The sequence below is a fragment of the Hyperolius riggenbachi genome, chromosome 9 (assembly GCF_040937935.1).
Source record: "Hyperolius riggenbachi isolate aHypRig1 chromosome 9, aHypRig1.pri, whole genome shotgun sequence".
Classification (NCBI taxonomy): domain Eukaryota; kingdom Metazoa; phylum Chordata; class Amphibia; order Anura; family Hyperoliidae; genus Hyperolius; species Hyperolius riggenbachi.
The window spans coordinates 130,124,293-130,143,117 of record NC_090654.1 but is presented as its reverse complement, the minus strand read 5'-3'; the positions used below and the strand labels follow the sequence as shown (position 1 = coordinate 130,143,117).

At 43.9% G+C, this 18,825-nt stretch overlaps 1 protein-coding gene across 8 annotated transcripts in view; it reads left to right on the top strand.

Moving 5' to 3' along the window:
• Positions 1-18,825, top strand: part of LOC137532689 (T-lymphocyte surface antigen Ly-9-like) — an 883,190-nt gene that overhangs the window by 262,313 nt on the left and 602,052 nt on the right. For 7 of the 8 annotated variants that reach the window (XM_068253506.1, XM_068253510.1, XM_068253511.1 and 4 more), the window contains one exon: positions 13,826-14,149. The exons of the other annotated variant lie outside the window; for it this stretch is intronic. In XM_068253506.1, coding sequence (XP_068109607.1) covers positions 13,826-14,149 — 324 coding nt within the window. The remainder of the gene's footprint in view (positions 1-13,825; positions 14,150-18,825) is intronic. 8 annotated transcript variants of the gene reach the window in all.

The following is an 18,825-nucleotide window of genomic DNA, read 5'->3' as shown; positions in this document are numbered from 1 at the left end:
GTTGCTTGAAGGAGAAAGTTTTTTTGAGGGATAGGCATAGTAGTGTCAGAATATAGAAAATGGGCTATGGATTGTAGACCCACTTCGTGTCTAATATTAGTATAAAGAGCAGTGACATCTAGTGTCACCCAGTGGTAATTTGGTGACCATCTGAATGAAGTAAATGTTTGAATGAGTTGACTGGAATCTTTTAGATAGGAAGGAAGTGTGATTACATATTTTTGCAGAAAATGATCTATGTATTCAGATAAGGGAGAGGTTAGGGATCCAATGCCAGCAATAATGGGACGGCCAGGGGGGTTTATTAGTGATTTATGGATTTTTGGAAGAAAATAAAAAAATGGTATTTTAGGGTTTGTAATGGTGAGAAAATCTTTCTCTTCCTTTGAAATTATGCCATCTTTTAGTGCTGTGGATATTAAATGATCATATTGTTTTTTATATTGTTGTGATGGATCATAGGATAATGTGGTATAATATTCTGGATCGTGTAGCAATCGGTGGGCCTCTGTCACATAGTCCACCGTGTTCATAATGACAATCCCCCCCCCCCCCTTGTCAGCGGCCTTTATCACTATTTCAGTATTGTTCTTTAGGGAGTTAAGAGCAGTCTGTTCGATTCTGGTAAGGTTGGATTTTGGTACAACTTGTTCTTTCTCTAAACGTCTTAAATCTTCCAAGACGGAAAGGTAGAAGGTTTCTATATGTGGGCCTCTGTAAGATGTAGGATAAAATTGGGATTTTTTCTTAAATTCTGTGTGAATGTATTTTTCCATGTAAAAGCTATCCAGATTCAAAATTGCATCGGGGCAATCAGTGGGTTCATTTGTGAATATTGGTTGGAGATTGGAGGGATTAGCATAATTAGATTTTTTGAGATCTTTCATCATAAAGTATCTTTTTAGTGTAATTTTTCTTGTAAAAGCATTGAGGTCAACAAATAATTCGAATAGATTAGATGTTTTTGTTGGACAAAAGGAAAGGCCGCGGCTGAGAACTTGTATTTCAGTTTGAGTAAGGAGGTGGGAGGAAAGATTAAAAATGGATGTGTATTGTGCAGAGGGATTCTGTTGAGGTGTTTCTATTTGGATTTGTTCCCCATGATGTCCCTTCTTTTTGCTGCCCCTTCTGCCACGTTTTCGGGGCTGGAGGCGGGTCTCTTTTGGGCCTTGGGGATTTGTGGTTTGGCTAGTTGGTTTTGTGACAGAGGATTTGGAAGAAGAGGGCGGAGTGGGGGGTCCTTGGTAAGGAGGGTCGGAAGTTCTAAAAAAGATGGAGTGTCAGATTCAGATGAGGAGGAGGTGAGTAAGGATGAGGAATTTTTATCAGGATATGAAGTTTGAGTGCCATGAAAGTATTCAGGAATCGTGGAATGGGACTTGGTCCGGACAGATGGCATGGGGTTGGAGCGGGGAAGGGGCACAGGAGGTGATCCTGATGGGGGGGATTTTGGGGGCTGAGATGAGGGAGGGCCAGGGGGTGTGGACGGGTTTGTGTCAGGGGTTGTATCATGGATGCTGATATTTGCAGGATCTAGCCCTAAATCTGTGCATGGGGGAGTGGGGTCAAGTGATGGGAAGGGAGGGGATGGGGAGTGGGTAGTGACAAGTGAAGGGGATGGGTGTCCCCTAGGGTCAGTGGGAATGGTGTGAAGAGGTGATGGGACAGGGCCTGAGGGAGGGGGGCACGGGAGGGCAAGAAGAGATGGAATGGGTTGTTTGGGAGCAGGGGGATATTGACGTCTGGGTGGACGTCGTGGGTGATAAGGTTGGGGTCGTGGTGTGGGTTTGGAAGGTCTGTGTCTAGGAGGTGGGGCTGGGGTATTGGTGTCGTTAGGTGTCTCAGGTGCAGGTGTAGGTTGTAACCCCTCCTGTGGTTCACCCTGATTGGGGTCTCTGCGCTGTTTCTTCCTATGTTGGACATGTGCAGCATAAGCTGCTCTGTCGCGGTTAAGTTTTTTTAGTTTACTTTCCATGATGTCTGCTTCAAATCTATGTAATTTGTTAGAAAGTGAGAAGTATAACGATTTATACTCTTTGGAGTCTATATATGGGGCCAAGCGGTCTCTTAATCTAGCAATTTTTTCAGCAAGTTCCAACAGTAGACTCTCTCTCTTTGCTATAATACGTTGCATCATCCCGACTGAACATGATTGAAGGTAAATATACCAATCAGCAGTGTAAATTAAGTCATTCGGGAATGATGTCTCTACTAAGACTCGGAGTCCCTCTGGGGCTATCCCCTCCTCTATATATGTCCTTTGCATCGCGATGTCCGCCTGATTGAAAAATTCACTCTTTAGAAGGCCCTCCAGTTCATAAAAGAGTGGTTGTAAGTCTGGGACCTTTATGGTCTCTCTGGGATCAGTTATGTCCTCAGAGGTGGAGCCTTCAGAGCTACGGTTGTCGAGTTTGAATTGTTCAAACAGTTTTCTGCGATGTTGGAAACGGTCGTCTAGGTTTTCCATGTTCTCAGAATCCGTGAATCGGATAAGGTCTTCAACCGGAATGTCTCCTGTGTTTCCGGCAAGAGTCGATAGAATCTTCCGGATCTGCAGACAATTTTGTAGTAGGGGTGGATGAACACCCTGTAGGAAAAGTCACAGGAGACAAAAAACGGGAGCCCAGTAGTGCAATATGTCAATGACCACAATAAAAGAAAATAAATTAGAAGCACTACTCACAAAGGGAGGTTGCTTGGGGCAACCAACCACAGGAAGCAGGTGGAGACAATAAACCCGACTCCACTCGGGGTGGTCCTAGCCAGAACCGGAAGGATGGTCGCTCTCTTAGTGGAAAAAAGGGGACAGAGTCCACTGTGGGGACTCCACTGGTGGTCTGCCACCTCCCCTCGGACAGGATGTGTTCGGGGGTATACTTAGCACGTAAAAGGGAAAGAGGCGCCCTGATATAATAAAAGCATCTAAAATCAGCTTAAAATCGAAAAGTGATATGAGGTAGCTTACCTCAATGACGAAACCTCTGTAGTTAATACAAGGGATTTTTATTAGCACAGGCAACGCGTTTCGCGGGTCTCAGCCCGCTTCATCAGGCCAGTAAAAGTGCCTACAATAGCAACAAGAACTCCTCAATATACTTGTACATGTATATCAAACATAATAGTAAAAAATGTTCTACCAAGATCATAAACATTGCATCATATCATATTGATCAAATTTTTAGATGCGTTTTTGTACATACATCATGTTTTTTTATAAATTATTATTATGTAAGAAAGAGTAATACTGGTGATAATCGTTAGCAGTAAAGATACTAATCGCAATAAAGGAGGAAAACTTAATGGGCCTGATTCACAAAGCGGCGCAAACCGTCCAGCACGGGCGCGCCAAAACAGCCAGCACGTGAAGCGCCGCCCGCGGACCGCCGCACGCGCAAAACGCCACGACCCGCGCGATCGCGGACCCCCGCGAATCGCGGCAAACCGCGCACGCAAAAGCCCGCAACCACACGAACCACGGCACCCCGCGCGCGCAAAAGCCCGCGAACGGCACCCCACACGCCAACCGCCCAGCACACCCACGCCAAACAGCCCGCACCGCCCCGCGAACCAGGGAGTAAATTCAATAATAATTATAATAATAATAGTAGTCGCTGCTTTATAAAAATAAATAATAAGTATCCCTCAGGCCCTGTCCCATCACCTCTTCACACCATTCCCACTGACCCTAGGGGACACCCATCCCCTTCACTTGTCACTACCCACTCCCCATCCCCTCCCTTCCCATCACTTGACCCCACTCCCCCATGCACAGATTTAGGGCTAGATCCTGCAAATATCAGCATCCATGATACAACCCCTGACACAAACCCGTCCACACCCCCTGGCCCTCCCTCATCTCAGCCCCCAAAATCCCCCCCATCAGGATCACCTCCTGTGCCCCTTCCCCGCTCCAACCCCATGCCATCTGTCCGGACCAAGTCCCATTCCACGATTCCTGAATACTTTCATGGCACTCAAACTTCATATCCTGATAAAAATTCCTCATCCTTACTCACCTCCTCCTCATCTGAATCTGACACTCCATCTTTTTTAGAACTTCCGACCCTCCTTACCAAGGACCCCCCACTCCGCCCTCTTCTTCCAAATCCTCTGTCACAAAACCAACTAGCCAAACCACAAATCCCCAAGGCCCAAAAGAGACCCGCCTCCAGCCCCGAAAACGTGGCAGAAGGGGCAGCAAAAAGAAGGGACATCATGGGGAACAAATCCAAATAGAAACACCTCAACAGAATCCCTCTGCACAATACACATCCATTTTTAATCTTTCCTCCCACCTCCTTACTCAAACTGAAATACAAGTTCTCAGCCGCGGCCTTTCCTTTTGTCCAACAAAAACATCTAATCTATTCGAATTATTTGTTGACCTCAATGCTTTTACAAGAAAAATTACACTAAAAAGATACTTTATGATGAAAGATCTCAAAAAATCTAATTATGCTAATCCCTCCAATCTCCAACCAATATTCACAAATGAACCCACTGATTGCCCCGATGCAATTTTGAATCTGGATAGCTTTTACATGGAAAAATACATTCACACAGAATTTAAGAAAAAATCCCAATTTTATCCTACATCTTACAGAGGCCCACATATAGAAACCTTCTACCTTTCCGTCTTGGAAGATTTAAGACGTTTAGAGAAAGAACAAGTTGTACCAAAATCCAACCTTACCAGAATCGAACAGACTGCTCTTAACTCCCTAAAGAACAATACTGAAATAGTGATAAAGGCCGCTGACAAGGGGGGGGGGGGGGGATTGTCATTATGAACACGGTGGACTATGTGACAGAGGCCCACCGATTGCTACACGATCCAGAATATTATACCACATTATCCTATGATCCATCACAACAATATAAAAAACAATATGATCATTTAATATCCACAGCACTAAAAGATGGCATAATTTCAAAGGAAGAGAAAGATTTTCTCACCATTACAAACCCTAAAATACCATTTTTTTATTTTCTTCCAAAAATCCATAAATCACTAATAAACCCCCCTGGCCGTCCCATTATTGCTGGCATTGGATCCCTAACCTCTCCCTTATCTGAATACATAGATCATTTTCTGCAAAAATATGTAATCACACTTCCTTCCTATCTAAAAGATTCCAGTCAACTCATTCAAACATTTACTTCATTCAGATGGTCACCAAATTACCACTGGGTGACACTAGATGTCACTGCTCTTTATACTAATATTAGACACGAAGTGGGTCTACAATCCATAGCCCATTTTCTATATTCTGACACTACTATGCCTATCCCTCAAAAAAACTTTCTCCTTCAAGCAACTCAGTTCATACTCACTCATAACATCTTCACATTTCAGGAAACAACGTATTTACAAACCAGGGGTACAGCGATGGGGGCCAATCTAGCTCCGTCCTTCGCAAATCTTACAATGGGTCTCTTTGAACAATTATTTTTGAGCCAAACTCCATATCGCAATAATATTATAAAGTACTATAGATATATAGATGACATCATCCTCGTGTGGGAAGGAGAGACCATCACCATAGAGAACTTTGTAGAATCCATCAATAACAATGATTGGGGACTAAAATTCACCATGGACACAAACCCACTTACCATCGACTATCTAGATGTGACACTGTACATTGTGGATGGGGTGGTCAAATCAAAAACCTTTTTCAAGAAGGTTGATGCGAACTCCTATGTACATTATGGGAGTTCGCATCATAAGCCTTGGAAGACCAATATACCTTTCGGGCAGTTTAGACGTATACGTAAGAACTGCTCCGATTTATCTATATATGACACCCAAGCAGACAATCTGGAAAACAAGTTCTTAGAGCGATCATTTCCAAAACAACTTATTCAATCTGCTAGACATAGAGCTAGACAACTTGACCAGGAGACCCTCCTAAAGACAAAAACTAAAAAAGACGAAACCCCAGACTCTCAACCCACATTCATTACTCGCTTTAGCTCTAACCACAAAAATATTAGATCTATAATCAACAAGCATTGGCCAACCCTATTAAAGGATCCCTACCTCTGCCCCAAACTAGAGGCTAAACCCAAGCTGGTCTTCAGAAGAGCAAAAACCCTAAAAAACATTGTAGCCCCTAGCAGACCACGAGCACTAGTATCCCATGCACCTAGTTCAAATACCACTCCAAATATACAAAAATGCAAGTCATCTAAATGTCTGGCCTGTGATTATCTGCATCCAGGGCAACTTTCTTTCATTTGTGAAATCACACAAGACTCATATGAAATCACCCATTCATTCCACTGCAGCACCACCCATGTTATTTACCTCATCACTTGCCCCTGTAAAAAACAGTACGTTGGACGTACCACTCAGCAAATAAGAGCCAGACTCGGCCAACATAGAAGGAACATCACCAAAGCATATACCAAACACAGTCTCTCAAGGCACTTCGCGGAGTGCCACAACTCGGATCCAAAAACACTATTCTTCATGCCCATAGAACAGATACCCGACAATCCCTCCTGCTCCGATCGAATAGCTCGGTTGCGGGCAAGAGAGATGTTCTGGATCTTCAGATTGAGAACCCTCAAACCAGAGGGTTTAAATGAATGTTTAGAGCACAATTTCTAACTCAGAGGTCCAGCTCACTATACGTATCCCCATAAGATATACTATCTACCAACTCTGTCCATACATAATTTCCCCCTGGACCAGACACTTACACTTCCTAGTTTCCAACTGTCTCCTCCACCTCTCCAGTTCCTTTTCCCCAATAGTAATGCTTATGAGCTAGTAGCTATCAAATGACAAGCACAACACGCACTATGCACATATGACGGCATTATAATGATGTCTTTGAAACATATTTATTAATTATTATATATTTTATTCATTTATTTATGTATTCTTTTTTTTTTTTTTTTTTTTTTTTTTTTTTAATCATTTTTCATAACTAAAAATATTATTTCATGCACACTTCTTAATAAATTTATGAGCAAATTATGATACCCCACCTGATACCAACAATATGCACTTATAGCATTTTGTAATAATTTAGCATAATAATTATTATTCACTATTTTAGTATTATTAATATAATGTAATTAGTAAAATTGGTTCCAATTGAGATAGTGAAGTACAGACCAACCTTGAGAATTCACTATAAGCCACCTATTACCAACAATCACCTATGTTTAAAGAAGCTTTTATAACAAGCACAAATCTCCAGCACTATCTATACTGAAGAATTGTTAACACTGCTGCCATCTAGTGTCCATTTACTAAAACTTTTTTCCCCCAGCATCTGGATGTTCTCTATTAAATAAGCAAAGTGCTGGCATTCAATAGCCTTTCCCTATACATCGCCCAGAACCAAAATGGTGCCGCCAGTACTTCCGGTGGGCGGCCCTTTGTGTGATGTCATCAATAACTTCCGGTGCCGCCCCTTTTTCAGCAAGCATGCTGTTCAGACATTACAGAAGTTATTTAAGACAGCTCTGCAGAGCCCCCTACAGAGGCTCCCTATGCTAGATGATCTTTTCTATTTGGTAAGTGCTCTGACCCTCATTCCTTCAGACCACCTAACGCTCCCCCTGCTGTTCACCCACCATACTCAAACTTAGCACAATGAAATACTGTGTCTTTTCTTTTAGCCTATTTGTGACCAGTCTATTTTTTAAAGAGCAACTAGTGCTGTGATCGAATAGCTTATGTAGCTGTGAGATACCACCTTAGTTTGACTTTATGTATATTTATATTCAATAGCTGGCCAAGTCCTAATTGTTATTTGTGTTTATACAAATTTATATTATGATTTTATGAGCGATATACTTTTACTATGGATTCTTAATATTACCAACAATGTTGATACTTATTATTTATTTTATAAAGCAGCGACTACTATTATTATTATAATTATTATTGAATTTACTCCCTGGTTCGCGGGGCGTGCGGGGCTGTTTGGCGTGGGTGTGCTGGGCGGTTGGCGTGTGGGGTGCCGTTCGCGGGCTTTTGCGCGCGCGGGGTGCCGTGGTTCGTGTGGTTGCGGGCTTTTGCGTGCGCGGTTTGCCGCGATTCGCGGGGGTCCGCGATCGCGCGGGTCGTGGCGTTTGCCGCGTGCGGCGGTCCGCGGGCGGCGCTTCACGTGCTGGGCTGTTTTGGCGCGCCCCGTGCTGGACGGTTTGCGCCGCTTTGTGAATCAGGCCCATTAAGTTTTCCTCCTTTATTGCGATTAGTATCTTTACTGCTAACGATTATCACCAGTATTACTCTTTCTTACATAATAATAATTTATAAAAAAACATGATGTATGTACAAAAACGCATCTAAAAATTTGATCAATATGATATGATGCAATGTTTATGATCTTGGTAGAACATTTTTTACTATTATGTTTGATATACATGTACAAGTATATTGAGGAGTTCTTGTTGCTATTGTAGGCACTTTTACTGGCCTGATGAAGCGGGCTGAGACCCGCGAAACGCGTTGCCTGTGCTAATAAAAAATCCCTTGTATTAACTACAGAGGTTTCGTCATTGAGGTAAGCTACCTCATATCACTTTTCGATTTTAAGCTGATTTTAGATGCTTTTATTATATCAGGGCGCCTCTTTCCCTTTTACGTCACTAAACAGGTATACAGTGGCGGGTCCACTGAACAGAACAGGTATACAGTGGCGGGTTCACAGAACAGGTATGCAGTGGCAGGATCACTGAACACAATAGGTATGCAGTGGCGTGTTCACTAAACAGGTATACAGTGGCGGGTCCACTGAACAGAACAGGTATACAGTGGCGGGTTCACTGAACAGGTATACAGTGGCGGGTCCACTGAACAGAACAGGTATACAGTGGCGGGTTCACAGAACAGGTATGCAGTGGCAGGTTCACTGAACACAACAGGTATGCAGTGGCGTGTTCACTAAACAGGTATACAGTGGCGGGTCCACTGAACAGAACAGGTATACAGTGGCGGGTTCACAGAACAGGTATACAGTGGCGGGTTCACAGAACAGGTATGCAGTGGCAGGTTCACTGAACACAACAGGTATGCAGTGGCGGGTTCACTGAACAGGTATACAGTGGCGGGTCCACTGAACAGAACAGGTATACAGTGGCGGGTCCACTGAACAGAACAGGTATACAGTGGCGGGTCCACTGAACAGAACAGGTATACAGTGGCGGGTCCACTGAACAGAACAGGTATACAGTGGCGGGTCCACTGAACAGAACAGGTATACAGTGGCGGGTCCACTGAACAGAACAGGTATACAGTGGCGGGTTCACAGAACAGGTATACAGTGGCGGGTCCACTGAACAGAACAGGTATACAGTGGCGGGTTCACAGAACAGGTATGCAGTGGCAGGATCACTGAACAGGTATGGAGTGGCAGGATCACAGTACAGGTATGCAGTGGGCTGAGGGCTCACTGAACAGAACAGGTATGCAGTGGCAGGATCACTGAACAGGTATGCAGTGGCAGGATCACAGTACAGGTATGCAGTGGGCTGAGGGCTCACTGAACAGAACAGGTATGCAGTGGCAGGATCACTGAACAGGTATGGAGTGGCAGGATCACAGTACAGGTATGCAGTGGGCTGAGGGCTCACTGAACAGAACAGGTATGCAGTGGCAGGATCACTGAACAGGTATGGAGTGGCAGGATCACAGTACAGGTATGCAGTGGGCTGAGGGCTCACTGAACAGAACAGGTATGCAGCCAGGAAGAAGTTAAGCCTAACTAATCTTTCCCTATATGAGAGACTGCAGCAGCTCGCCCTACTCTCACTAATGCAGGCACACGAGTGGCCGTAATGGCCGCCGCTGCCTGCCTTATATAAGGGGGGGTGGGGCTCCAGGGGCTAGTGTAGCCTAATTGGCTACACTGGGCCTGCTGACTGTGATGTAGAGGGTCAAAGTTGACCCTCAGTGCATTATGGGGCGAACCGAACTTCTTCCGCAAAAGGTTCGCGCGAACCACGTTCGCCGGCGAACCGTTCGGCCCAACTCTAGTCAAGCTATGATTCACATTTAAAAGCTGTTATAACTGGAAAAGGATGTTGTACTAAGTACTAAGAATGAATGTCACTTGGGGGTTGAATAAAGCTGATAATGATGAGAGCACAGAAAATACATTTGTGGTTATTTCATTATAAATGTTATGTTTTATATCTGTCTGACTTACAAGTGCCTCTTTGATTTAATTGTAAATAAGATGACTGAAATGATCAAAATCAATGTCAAACTGGCCAAAACACTCAATTTCAGTGGGGGTTGAATAATTTTGAACACAACTGTATACCTTCTGTTTTGGACTTACCATTCCACAGGACACAGTAATTCTACTGCTCAGATTATATCCAGTTATTTTCAGTTTTATTCCCTTCATTTTACTATATCAATCTGTTAATTTGTTAGATACTATTTTAGCATTTTCTGTATTCAGTTTTATTCATTATTTTCCTATAAAATAAATGATTAAAAATCGTTTGCCTAAGTGTTTGTTCTGGATAGCTCTGCAAAGAGTCCCGCTTTCCTGAAGAGAACATTACCATAACAGTTTTTATTAATATTGTTATATTTTCTATCTCTAGAAAGGTTGCTGAAATAACTCTTTTCCTTCCAGGACTAGCTAGAGTTAGATTTGCATATTCGCACGTTAATCCAAATTGGTGGCAGCTACCTGATCTCTATGAGAGACCACACATTGTACCGATTGTACGTACAATTGAAATTGTATTGTGTGTAATCCAAAAGGTTATTTTGCCTGCAGTGCTGAATGCCTTCAGGATTCCCTCAGGGTCTGAGGCTGAATGGTAAGCTGGGGCAAAACATGCACACTACGTCACAGCATGCCACAGACTGAGAGGAGCATAAACAAACTGTAAACCTAAAAAGGTCCACAGACGGCTTACCAATTGTACCCGAGTACTCATCCCTTTCCATGTTTAAAAAATAATTGTTAAAATGAATTTTATAACAATTTTTTCCATTTCAGTATTGTTAAAACGATAATTAACAATAGGTGCAAAACAGTTTAACGGGTGCCCGATTCATCCAGTTGTGCGCCCAATAGCTGATATTTAACATTAGAGTCAATGATGGCGCCTGATTTGTCCAATTCTCATATGCGCCGATTTTCCTGCTTCCCCTTAGGCCTGTAAAGTGTGAGGAGAAAACAGTCTGCTGCCTATAGGAACTGTTTCTTTATGTTAACCACTTGAGGACTGCAGTGTTAAACCTCCCTAAAGACCAGGCCATTTTTCTGTAAATTGGCCACTGCAGCTTTAAGGCCTCACTGCAGGGCCACACAACTCAGCACACAAGTGATCCCCCCCTTTTCTCCCCACCAGCAGAGCTCTCTGTTGGTGGGGTCTGATCGCTCCCCCAGCGTTTATTTTTTTTCATAAATATTTTTATTTTTTTTAATAAATTTCCCCATTTATTTTCCCCAACAACTCCCTCCCTCCCCCCAGCCAGCCAACGACGGCGATCGCATGTCATAGGCAGGGCTGCTCAAATCCGACCCGGGAGACATCCGGATAGTTGAAAGCTGTGTGGGTGTGGTGTCAATCTTACCACAATGACGTCTTCTTCGGGGCCGTACGCGTCGCCTCCCACCATGCGTTCCAAGCGCTGCATGCGCCGTTCATGTAACTACAAACACTTCCTCCTTCCGGGTTGAAGGAGGAAGTGTTTGTGTTTTTGTCACGTGACAGGCGCACGTGCCGTGGGACACAGGAGGATGGGGGAAGCCTCAATAGGATCCGGAGGCTTCCCCCACCCGAGGTGAGTACCCCCCAGGGGAACTTTTTTTAGTTACAGGCTTTCTTTAAGGGCCAGTGCACACCAAAAAGTGCTAGCGTAATCGCAACCGCTCAGCGCTTTTTAAAGTGATTTTTCAAGGCATGTGCCTAGCAATTTTCTATTTATACCCAGTGATTTTTGGAGTTTTTTTTTTTTTTTTATTACATACAGTACAACTGCTAGTGTACTGGTTGTGTAACAAAAATGCTTGGAAAATCACTCTGATCTAGCGCTTTTCAGAGTGAATTCCACTTTCCTATACTTAACATTGAGGCTGAATAGCACTTAGAAATTAGCCGAAATGCTGCAGGACTCGAGTTTGGGAGAAAATCCCATCGCTCTAGTGTGATCCATGCCATTCTAATACATTAGCCAATCGCTTTTTAAAGAGCTAGTGTTTTTAAAAGCGCTCAGAAGCGGTTTTGGTGTGCGCCAGCCCTAAAAGACACACAAAATGCATACAGTGTTTCTGAGATCCTGAGGAAATAACTCACTGTGGCCATCTTGTGGAGAAAAAGGAGAATACACATATAGCAAAATCTTGAGGGGAAGCCAATGCACAAATACCCGTTACATAAAAATAGAAAAAAATAGATATTAAATAGATATGTCTTCCCTTTAATTTTTTTTTTAAATACGCTTTTTGTTAGACTTTTTAATTATTTTTTACATTAGCAATTACTGTGGTGGCCACGTGAGTTACAACTTCCATCCATTACCAATTTTGCCACACACCTACTTTCTTTGATAGTGTTCCTTCTAAAGGCTGTCTATATCAGGCACATTAAATATAAATGATAGGTTTTTCTCATGTTGCTCTTCAAGCTGTATTGAAATGAAACCTGTACATATAATCCCGCCCCTTGTTTTATAGCAAAATGCCCCCTAAACAAGCAATTGACTTTCCATACCATTTTGGTGCTTTTGACTAATGTAGTTGCTACCATCAACATTTATTTTCTCTTAATTTCTATGACGTTCAAACAAGGGGAACTTTTTTACTTTTTCTGTCTGTATACATATCCACACACTAGGCATGTCTGAGCAACAGTAGGAATAATTACAGGGCATTGAAGCAGGGGAGGACTGGGACCTTTTGGCCTGGAGGGAAAACACAAACTAGAGGCCCAGTTTCACGGCAGCCCCAGCCAGTGTTGCCAACTCATCCCTTTAATTACTGACACATATGAATTATACAGGTTTAGTGGCTAGGTAGATGCAGTTAAGGCAGTGATTAGCCCCAGAACCTGTATAACTTAGATGTCAGTAATTAAAGGGGTGAGTTGGCAACACTGGCCCCAGCCCAAATGACGTCACATGCGCCCCACGTGCTATATACCAGTAGTCATATGGTCATGCCAATGCAGAAATACAGCAAGGATACTCGAGGGACAGCATGACAGGTAAAGCATAAATGCACAGGCATCGTGGGGTACATAATAGATTTTGAGGGAAAACGCTGGGGTTTCCATTGCGTACATAGTTTGTTATTATCGCACTTAACGAGATTTCCCAACATTTCAGAATGATACATTCAACTACTTTCCACCCGAAATAAGTCAAATTGTTGATTGGGCATGCTTGTGGCAGCACAGATTTTCATCCAATTGGATAATTATCGAAGCAGTTGGTGGATCGGCCAGCCCTAAATCATTAAAGGAGAGGCAGCCTGGGGGGAAATCTCCCCCCTTCCCCCCTGGCCAGTCCTCCCCTGCATTGAAGGTTGCTGGATCACTGAAAAAATCACAGAAGTGAGAAGGGGCAGAATATCCCAGGATGGCAGTGTGTATTGTAATGAGTGGGAGGTGAAGTCAGTGCTCCAGTGGGGGGGGGGGGGGGAGGCTTCTTTCTCCAGGTAAGGTAATGGTTAACTGCTTTTTACTGAGCAATTTCCCAATATAAATTAAAAAAATAAAAAGTTCATCTTTCTGTATAAGCATTTGCACATAACATTCACCTCTAAATTATATATACCTTTATATGAAGGATGAAGAGTCTTGTGGCTAAAATTGGTTTAACCTTTCTCCTCAGGTGTGAGATGTGACTCGTGTTTAGAAAATAGGACAGTCATTTCTACAGAGGGAGGGAATATCACTCTGCAAATAAATGAGTCGGATTTCATAAGCATAGAATGGTTCCGCAATCCAACTCCACGAATTATAGCTACAACATTTCCTGACAGAGGAATAGATAGTCGTATTTCTCCACAGAGACCAAGACTGGATAGCATGCCTGATGGTTCCTTATTCATCAAATCTCTACAGTTGGACGATCAAGGATGTTACGAAGCAAATATCCGCTGGAAGAATGACTACCTTCCAGACCTGGTTACATTCTATGATCTCAGGATATACCGTAAGTTATTACAATGCATTTAAATAGTGCTGACAAATTATGTCACTAATGTAACATGTTGCACAAAATGTCACTAGCTGTCTCTTGTAGGAGCATTCAGTCCAAAAACCCAGCTTTACTCGCATCCATCTGAAAATGGCGCCTGAGAATAATGGTGCACGGTGTTGTCGCTAATCCGTTTGCCGCTTATCGCTATTTAACGTTAAAGCCTTATTGTTATTTAACGTTAAAGCCTTATTGTTATTTACCATTAACACACAGAACCCTCTCTGTACCTATCCCTAACCCCTAAACCCCCCCTGGCGGTGCCTAATCCTAAGACCCCCCTGATGGTGCCTAACCCTAAGACCCCCCCCCCAGTGTTGCCTAACCCTAACCTTGACAGTGTTACATTAAATCCATTCCCCGTTTTGCAGTTAAATAACATCTGCAGTTTGGCTTATGTAGGGCGCTATTGATAAATAACGTTACTGGGGGCAATAACGTCTGCTGTTTGGCAAATGAACGGCACTATTGATAAATAACGTTAGTGTGTGCCACTATTGATAAATAACGTTAGTGTGTGCGTTTTTTTTTTCCCGTGTGCACCATTATTATGCAGTACTAACGATAAATAGCGATAAGCGTATCTTTTTAATGCGGCGCCATTTTTATGCATAGGCGCTGTGCGCCATTATTCACTGATCCGGCTTTACTCATAGTCTAATGTCCCTGCTAAAGTCTAGGGCTAATTTGTGGGGTAGCCAACCAATTTTCTATTATGTTTTTGGGATGTGGGAGTAAACACATGCAACCTCAGGAAAACCATACAAACGCTATGCAGGTATTATCAGAGCCAGATCAAGAGGGAGGGTTACAACTCAGGGCTTCCAAATTTGTCAATTATAACCATTTTGGTTTTGCCAGCACATATTTAAAGCATGGTGTTTACAGCCAATGTTTCTATAGAAATCAGTGATAAGGCATCTTCTTAATACTAATGTAGAATATGGGTTGTGGGTATAACCCCTTGGGTGCTATCTGGCCAAGTCCCCCTATGTTTACACCACTGTCAGTGCAAATACAGAAAAAAAGGGGATGCACTCTAAAACACTGTTGCTGGTAGAGTAAACAAAAGTTGTAATGGATTGCGGAGATGCCGCCGAGCGGTCTGGCAGCGAGGCGGCTGTCTCCGCGTTCAGACCGGCGGTTTCCGCACAGCAGCATGCGTCTGGTTTGTCTGAGCCTTCTAGCGCGCACAGATGGAGAGCTACGCGTGCGCGCGCGCTGGGAGGCAGGACCTTTATGCCAGTAGGAGAGGGATCAGCTGATCAGGTCGATCAGCTGATCCCAGCGCAGTTAGTGATTGGCTGAGTGGCGCTGGGCGGCGCTGAGGAGCGCTGCATTTTATATAGATCTTGCTGGTCATTCTCAGGTTGTCTGCCGTTGCGAATACTTACGTGTGAGCACTCAGACCTCAGTCAGATCCCACAGTGTGTTAGAACCAGGTGGGCCTGGAAATTCACACTTAGCCAGATTACGCTATTGTTATATACTGTGTTATACTTTCGACCAGTTCCGGGGTGTTGAGACCAAGGACCTCACACCCAAGCTTAGGATAACTGTGTCATTGTTGAGTTATTCTCTAGACTAGTTACTGGGTGTCGAGACCAAGGACCTCACACCTCAGACTAGGACTGCTTTATATCTGTTATGACCATTTGCTCTGTCGACCTCTCTCTTGCTTTCTGATTCGGTACCTCTGCATATCTGCCTACCTTTTGCCAAACCCTGCCTGTACCCGGTTACCGAATCAGCCTTCTGTCTCTGTACCTTATCTGCTCGTGTGTTGCTGACCTGGCCTGCCCGACCCTCCAGGCTGTCACTCATCCCTTGAGTGTTCAGTCTGTCTGTACTAGCTGTGACACTATTCCACCAAGTGTCAGTTAGCTACTAGGACTCCTGCTCCTCAGAGAGTCCGGCCTGCTAAGCAGCCAGTGGCCTCTACTCCTCTGGAGTTCCCTGGCTGCAGTACAGTCTGTTATCAGATCACCAAGTATCACTGGTTGCCAGGTTCTCTCTATCATCTCTCTCTAGGAGATAGTCCGTGCACAGCCGAGGGCCACCTGCCCCTCAGGTGGTCGCTGGCCGAGCTGCCTGTGTCTACCGCCTCACGGGAGATAGCCTACAGTTAAACCAAACACTTACATTTCAATAGGTGTCCAGAGGTTAGTCATACTTGTATTATTGGTGATTCTGCAGATCATCCATAATCAAGTATACATCTGTATTATTGATGATTCTGCAGATCATCAATAATCAGATTCTCTCTGTGTGCTGACACCAATCGTTACAAAAGTCAAGACAGGTCTCATGCATTCACGGTGTGGCTGAACGAAGTGTGCAGCCAGGAAGCACCTGCGTCCCTCTTGGGTAGCTGGAGACCGAGCTGTCCGAACTCCCGCTGTGGATCACGTGATGGACAACGTCACACAGGAAGTGTCATCACTGTAAGATAGCTGCCATGGAAACCAGAACGCCAACCGCTGCTGGATAATGTAAGCGGGCGTGGTCTGGACGTCACGGCGGTGTGTGAGGAAAGAAACAACCGCTGTGGGATTTGCAACTAAAAAAGGCACTGGGCTAGTGGGACTAAAAAATAAAAAAGTTTTACTTAAAAGGGCAGACAACGCATTTCCCGGAGGTTTATCCTCCGCTTTCTCAAGTCAAACACTTTGTGTGGCCGCAGAAGGCAAGAAGCCTGAGATAGAATTGGTACAGACTCAGAATGTTGTATGTTTTGTGCTGTGCCTACAGTGTGATCACTGAATACCAAGAGTGGTGTATTTTTGTTGTTGTTTCTGGACATTGTAGTGACTGACAATAAAGCTGTATTGTTTTATTTTTACCCTAAGAAGACTCACTGTCTGGTATGTTGTGACCTTTGATGCTACCTACTCAGGCCTACTCAGACCTACTCAGGCCTGTATTTACCTTACAGGAGCCTATAGACACAGATGTCCTGGCACCTCAGACTTTGCCCTCCATGAACCTCCAAACCCCGCCGAACCGCACCACAAGTATACTAGCTGTTCCAGATGTCGCTTCTCCCTTACTTCCCTTGCCTGTCATAGGTAGCTACAGGTGCCCCTTAGTATTAGGTAGCCAGAAGTACCCTCAATATTAAGTAGCTAGAGGTGCGCCCAAGTTTTAGGTAGCTAGAGGTACCCTCAGTATAAAGTAGCTAGAGGTGTCCCTGACTGAAGGGAGATGTCGTCAGTGTAATGCAGAGACCCGGGTGAGTAAGCTTTCATTTACACTCTTATCAGGACTCTGCATAGGGAAAGAGGGAGGCACTAGGGGAGGGAAGTGTGCCGCCTTTCCATCATCAGGTGCCTGTACGTGCCTACAGTGCCTTATGGTAAATCCGGCCTTGGACCTACTCTACCAATGGGCTAAAACATCCAGAATATCACACTAGGTATATACCTTACTTTTTAGATGCATCTAGTTGATACTGATCATTTGCCGTCTTGCCTACCGACCATGCTCCATTCACTTGCTCCCCCAAAGGTCAGCCTTTCATGACTGAGCATCAATTGAGGTGTCCTCCTATGAAAGATTTTTGGTAAAATATATATATATATATATATATATATATATATATATATATATATATATATATATATATATATATATATATATATATATATATATATATATGTTTATGAACTCAAACATTTAATCTATTAACAAACTGTATAATATGTATTTACTTTAAAGCAGCAGGGACAGCCATACTATGCCAGGGGGAAAAACATATATTATATATAAGTAGATAACTACTTGTTCTACTAACATAACAGATATATTGCACTGTCCATGTTTTGATTTCAGTGAATTTTATATAGCAAATAAAGAGAATTTTGTTCCTGGCATTTGCCATCTTGATTCCCTCTGACTGAAGCCAATCCTGATGTCATTTCCTCTCTTTCTTTTTATTTTCTCCTAGAATCTGCATTGTCATAGCTAGCTTGCTTTGTAAACATGTGAACACAGCAAGATCAGATTTCAGCAGCTTAACAGTGAACTGCCGTCGGCCAATCAGCGAGGAGCAGGAATGTGGGAGGGGACATGACAAGTTTCCCTCTTGATAGCAAAAATAGAGCCAAGCTGACTGAGATTTATTACAGCAGAAACATTTCAGAATAGATTGGAGTGCTTGAAATGCAGAGTGAGGTTCCAGGCTGCATAATGAACACAGTGCAGTGGGTAAATTGAATTTGATTTTGTGGCTGACAATCCCTCTTTAACCACCCTGGCGTTCTGATCAAATCGCCAGGGTGGCTGCGGGAGGGTTTTTTTAAATAAAAAAAAAACTATTTCATGCAGCCAACTGAAAGTTGGCTGCATGAAAGCCCACTAGAGGGCGCTCCGGAGGCGATCTTCCGATCGCCTCCGGCGGCAAGAGATAACACGGAAGGCCGCAATGAGCGGCCCTCCGTGTTTCGCTTCCCTCGTCGCCATGGCGACGAGCGGAGTGACGTCATGGACGTCAGCCGACGTCTTGACGTCAGCCGCCTCCGATCCAGCCCTTAGCACTGGCCGGAACTGTTTGTTCCGGCTACGCTGGGCTCGGGCGGCTGGGGGGACCCTCTTTCGCCGCGCTGCAGCGGCGATCAGGCAGCACACGCGGC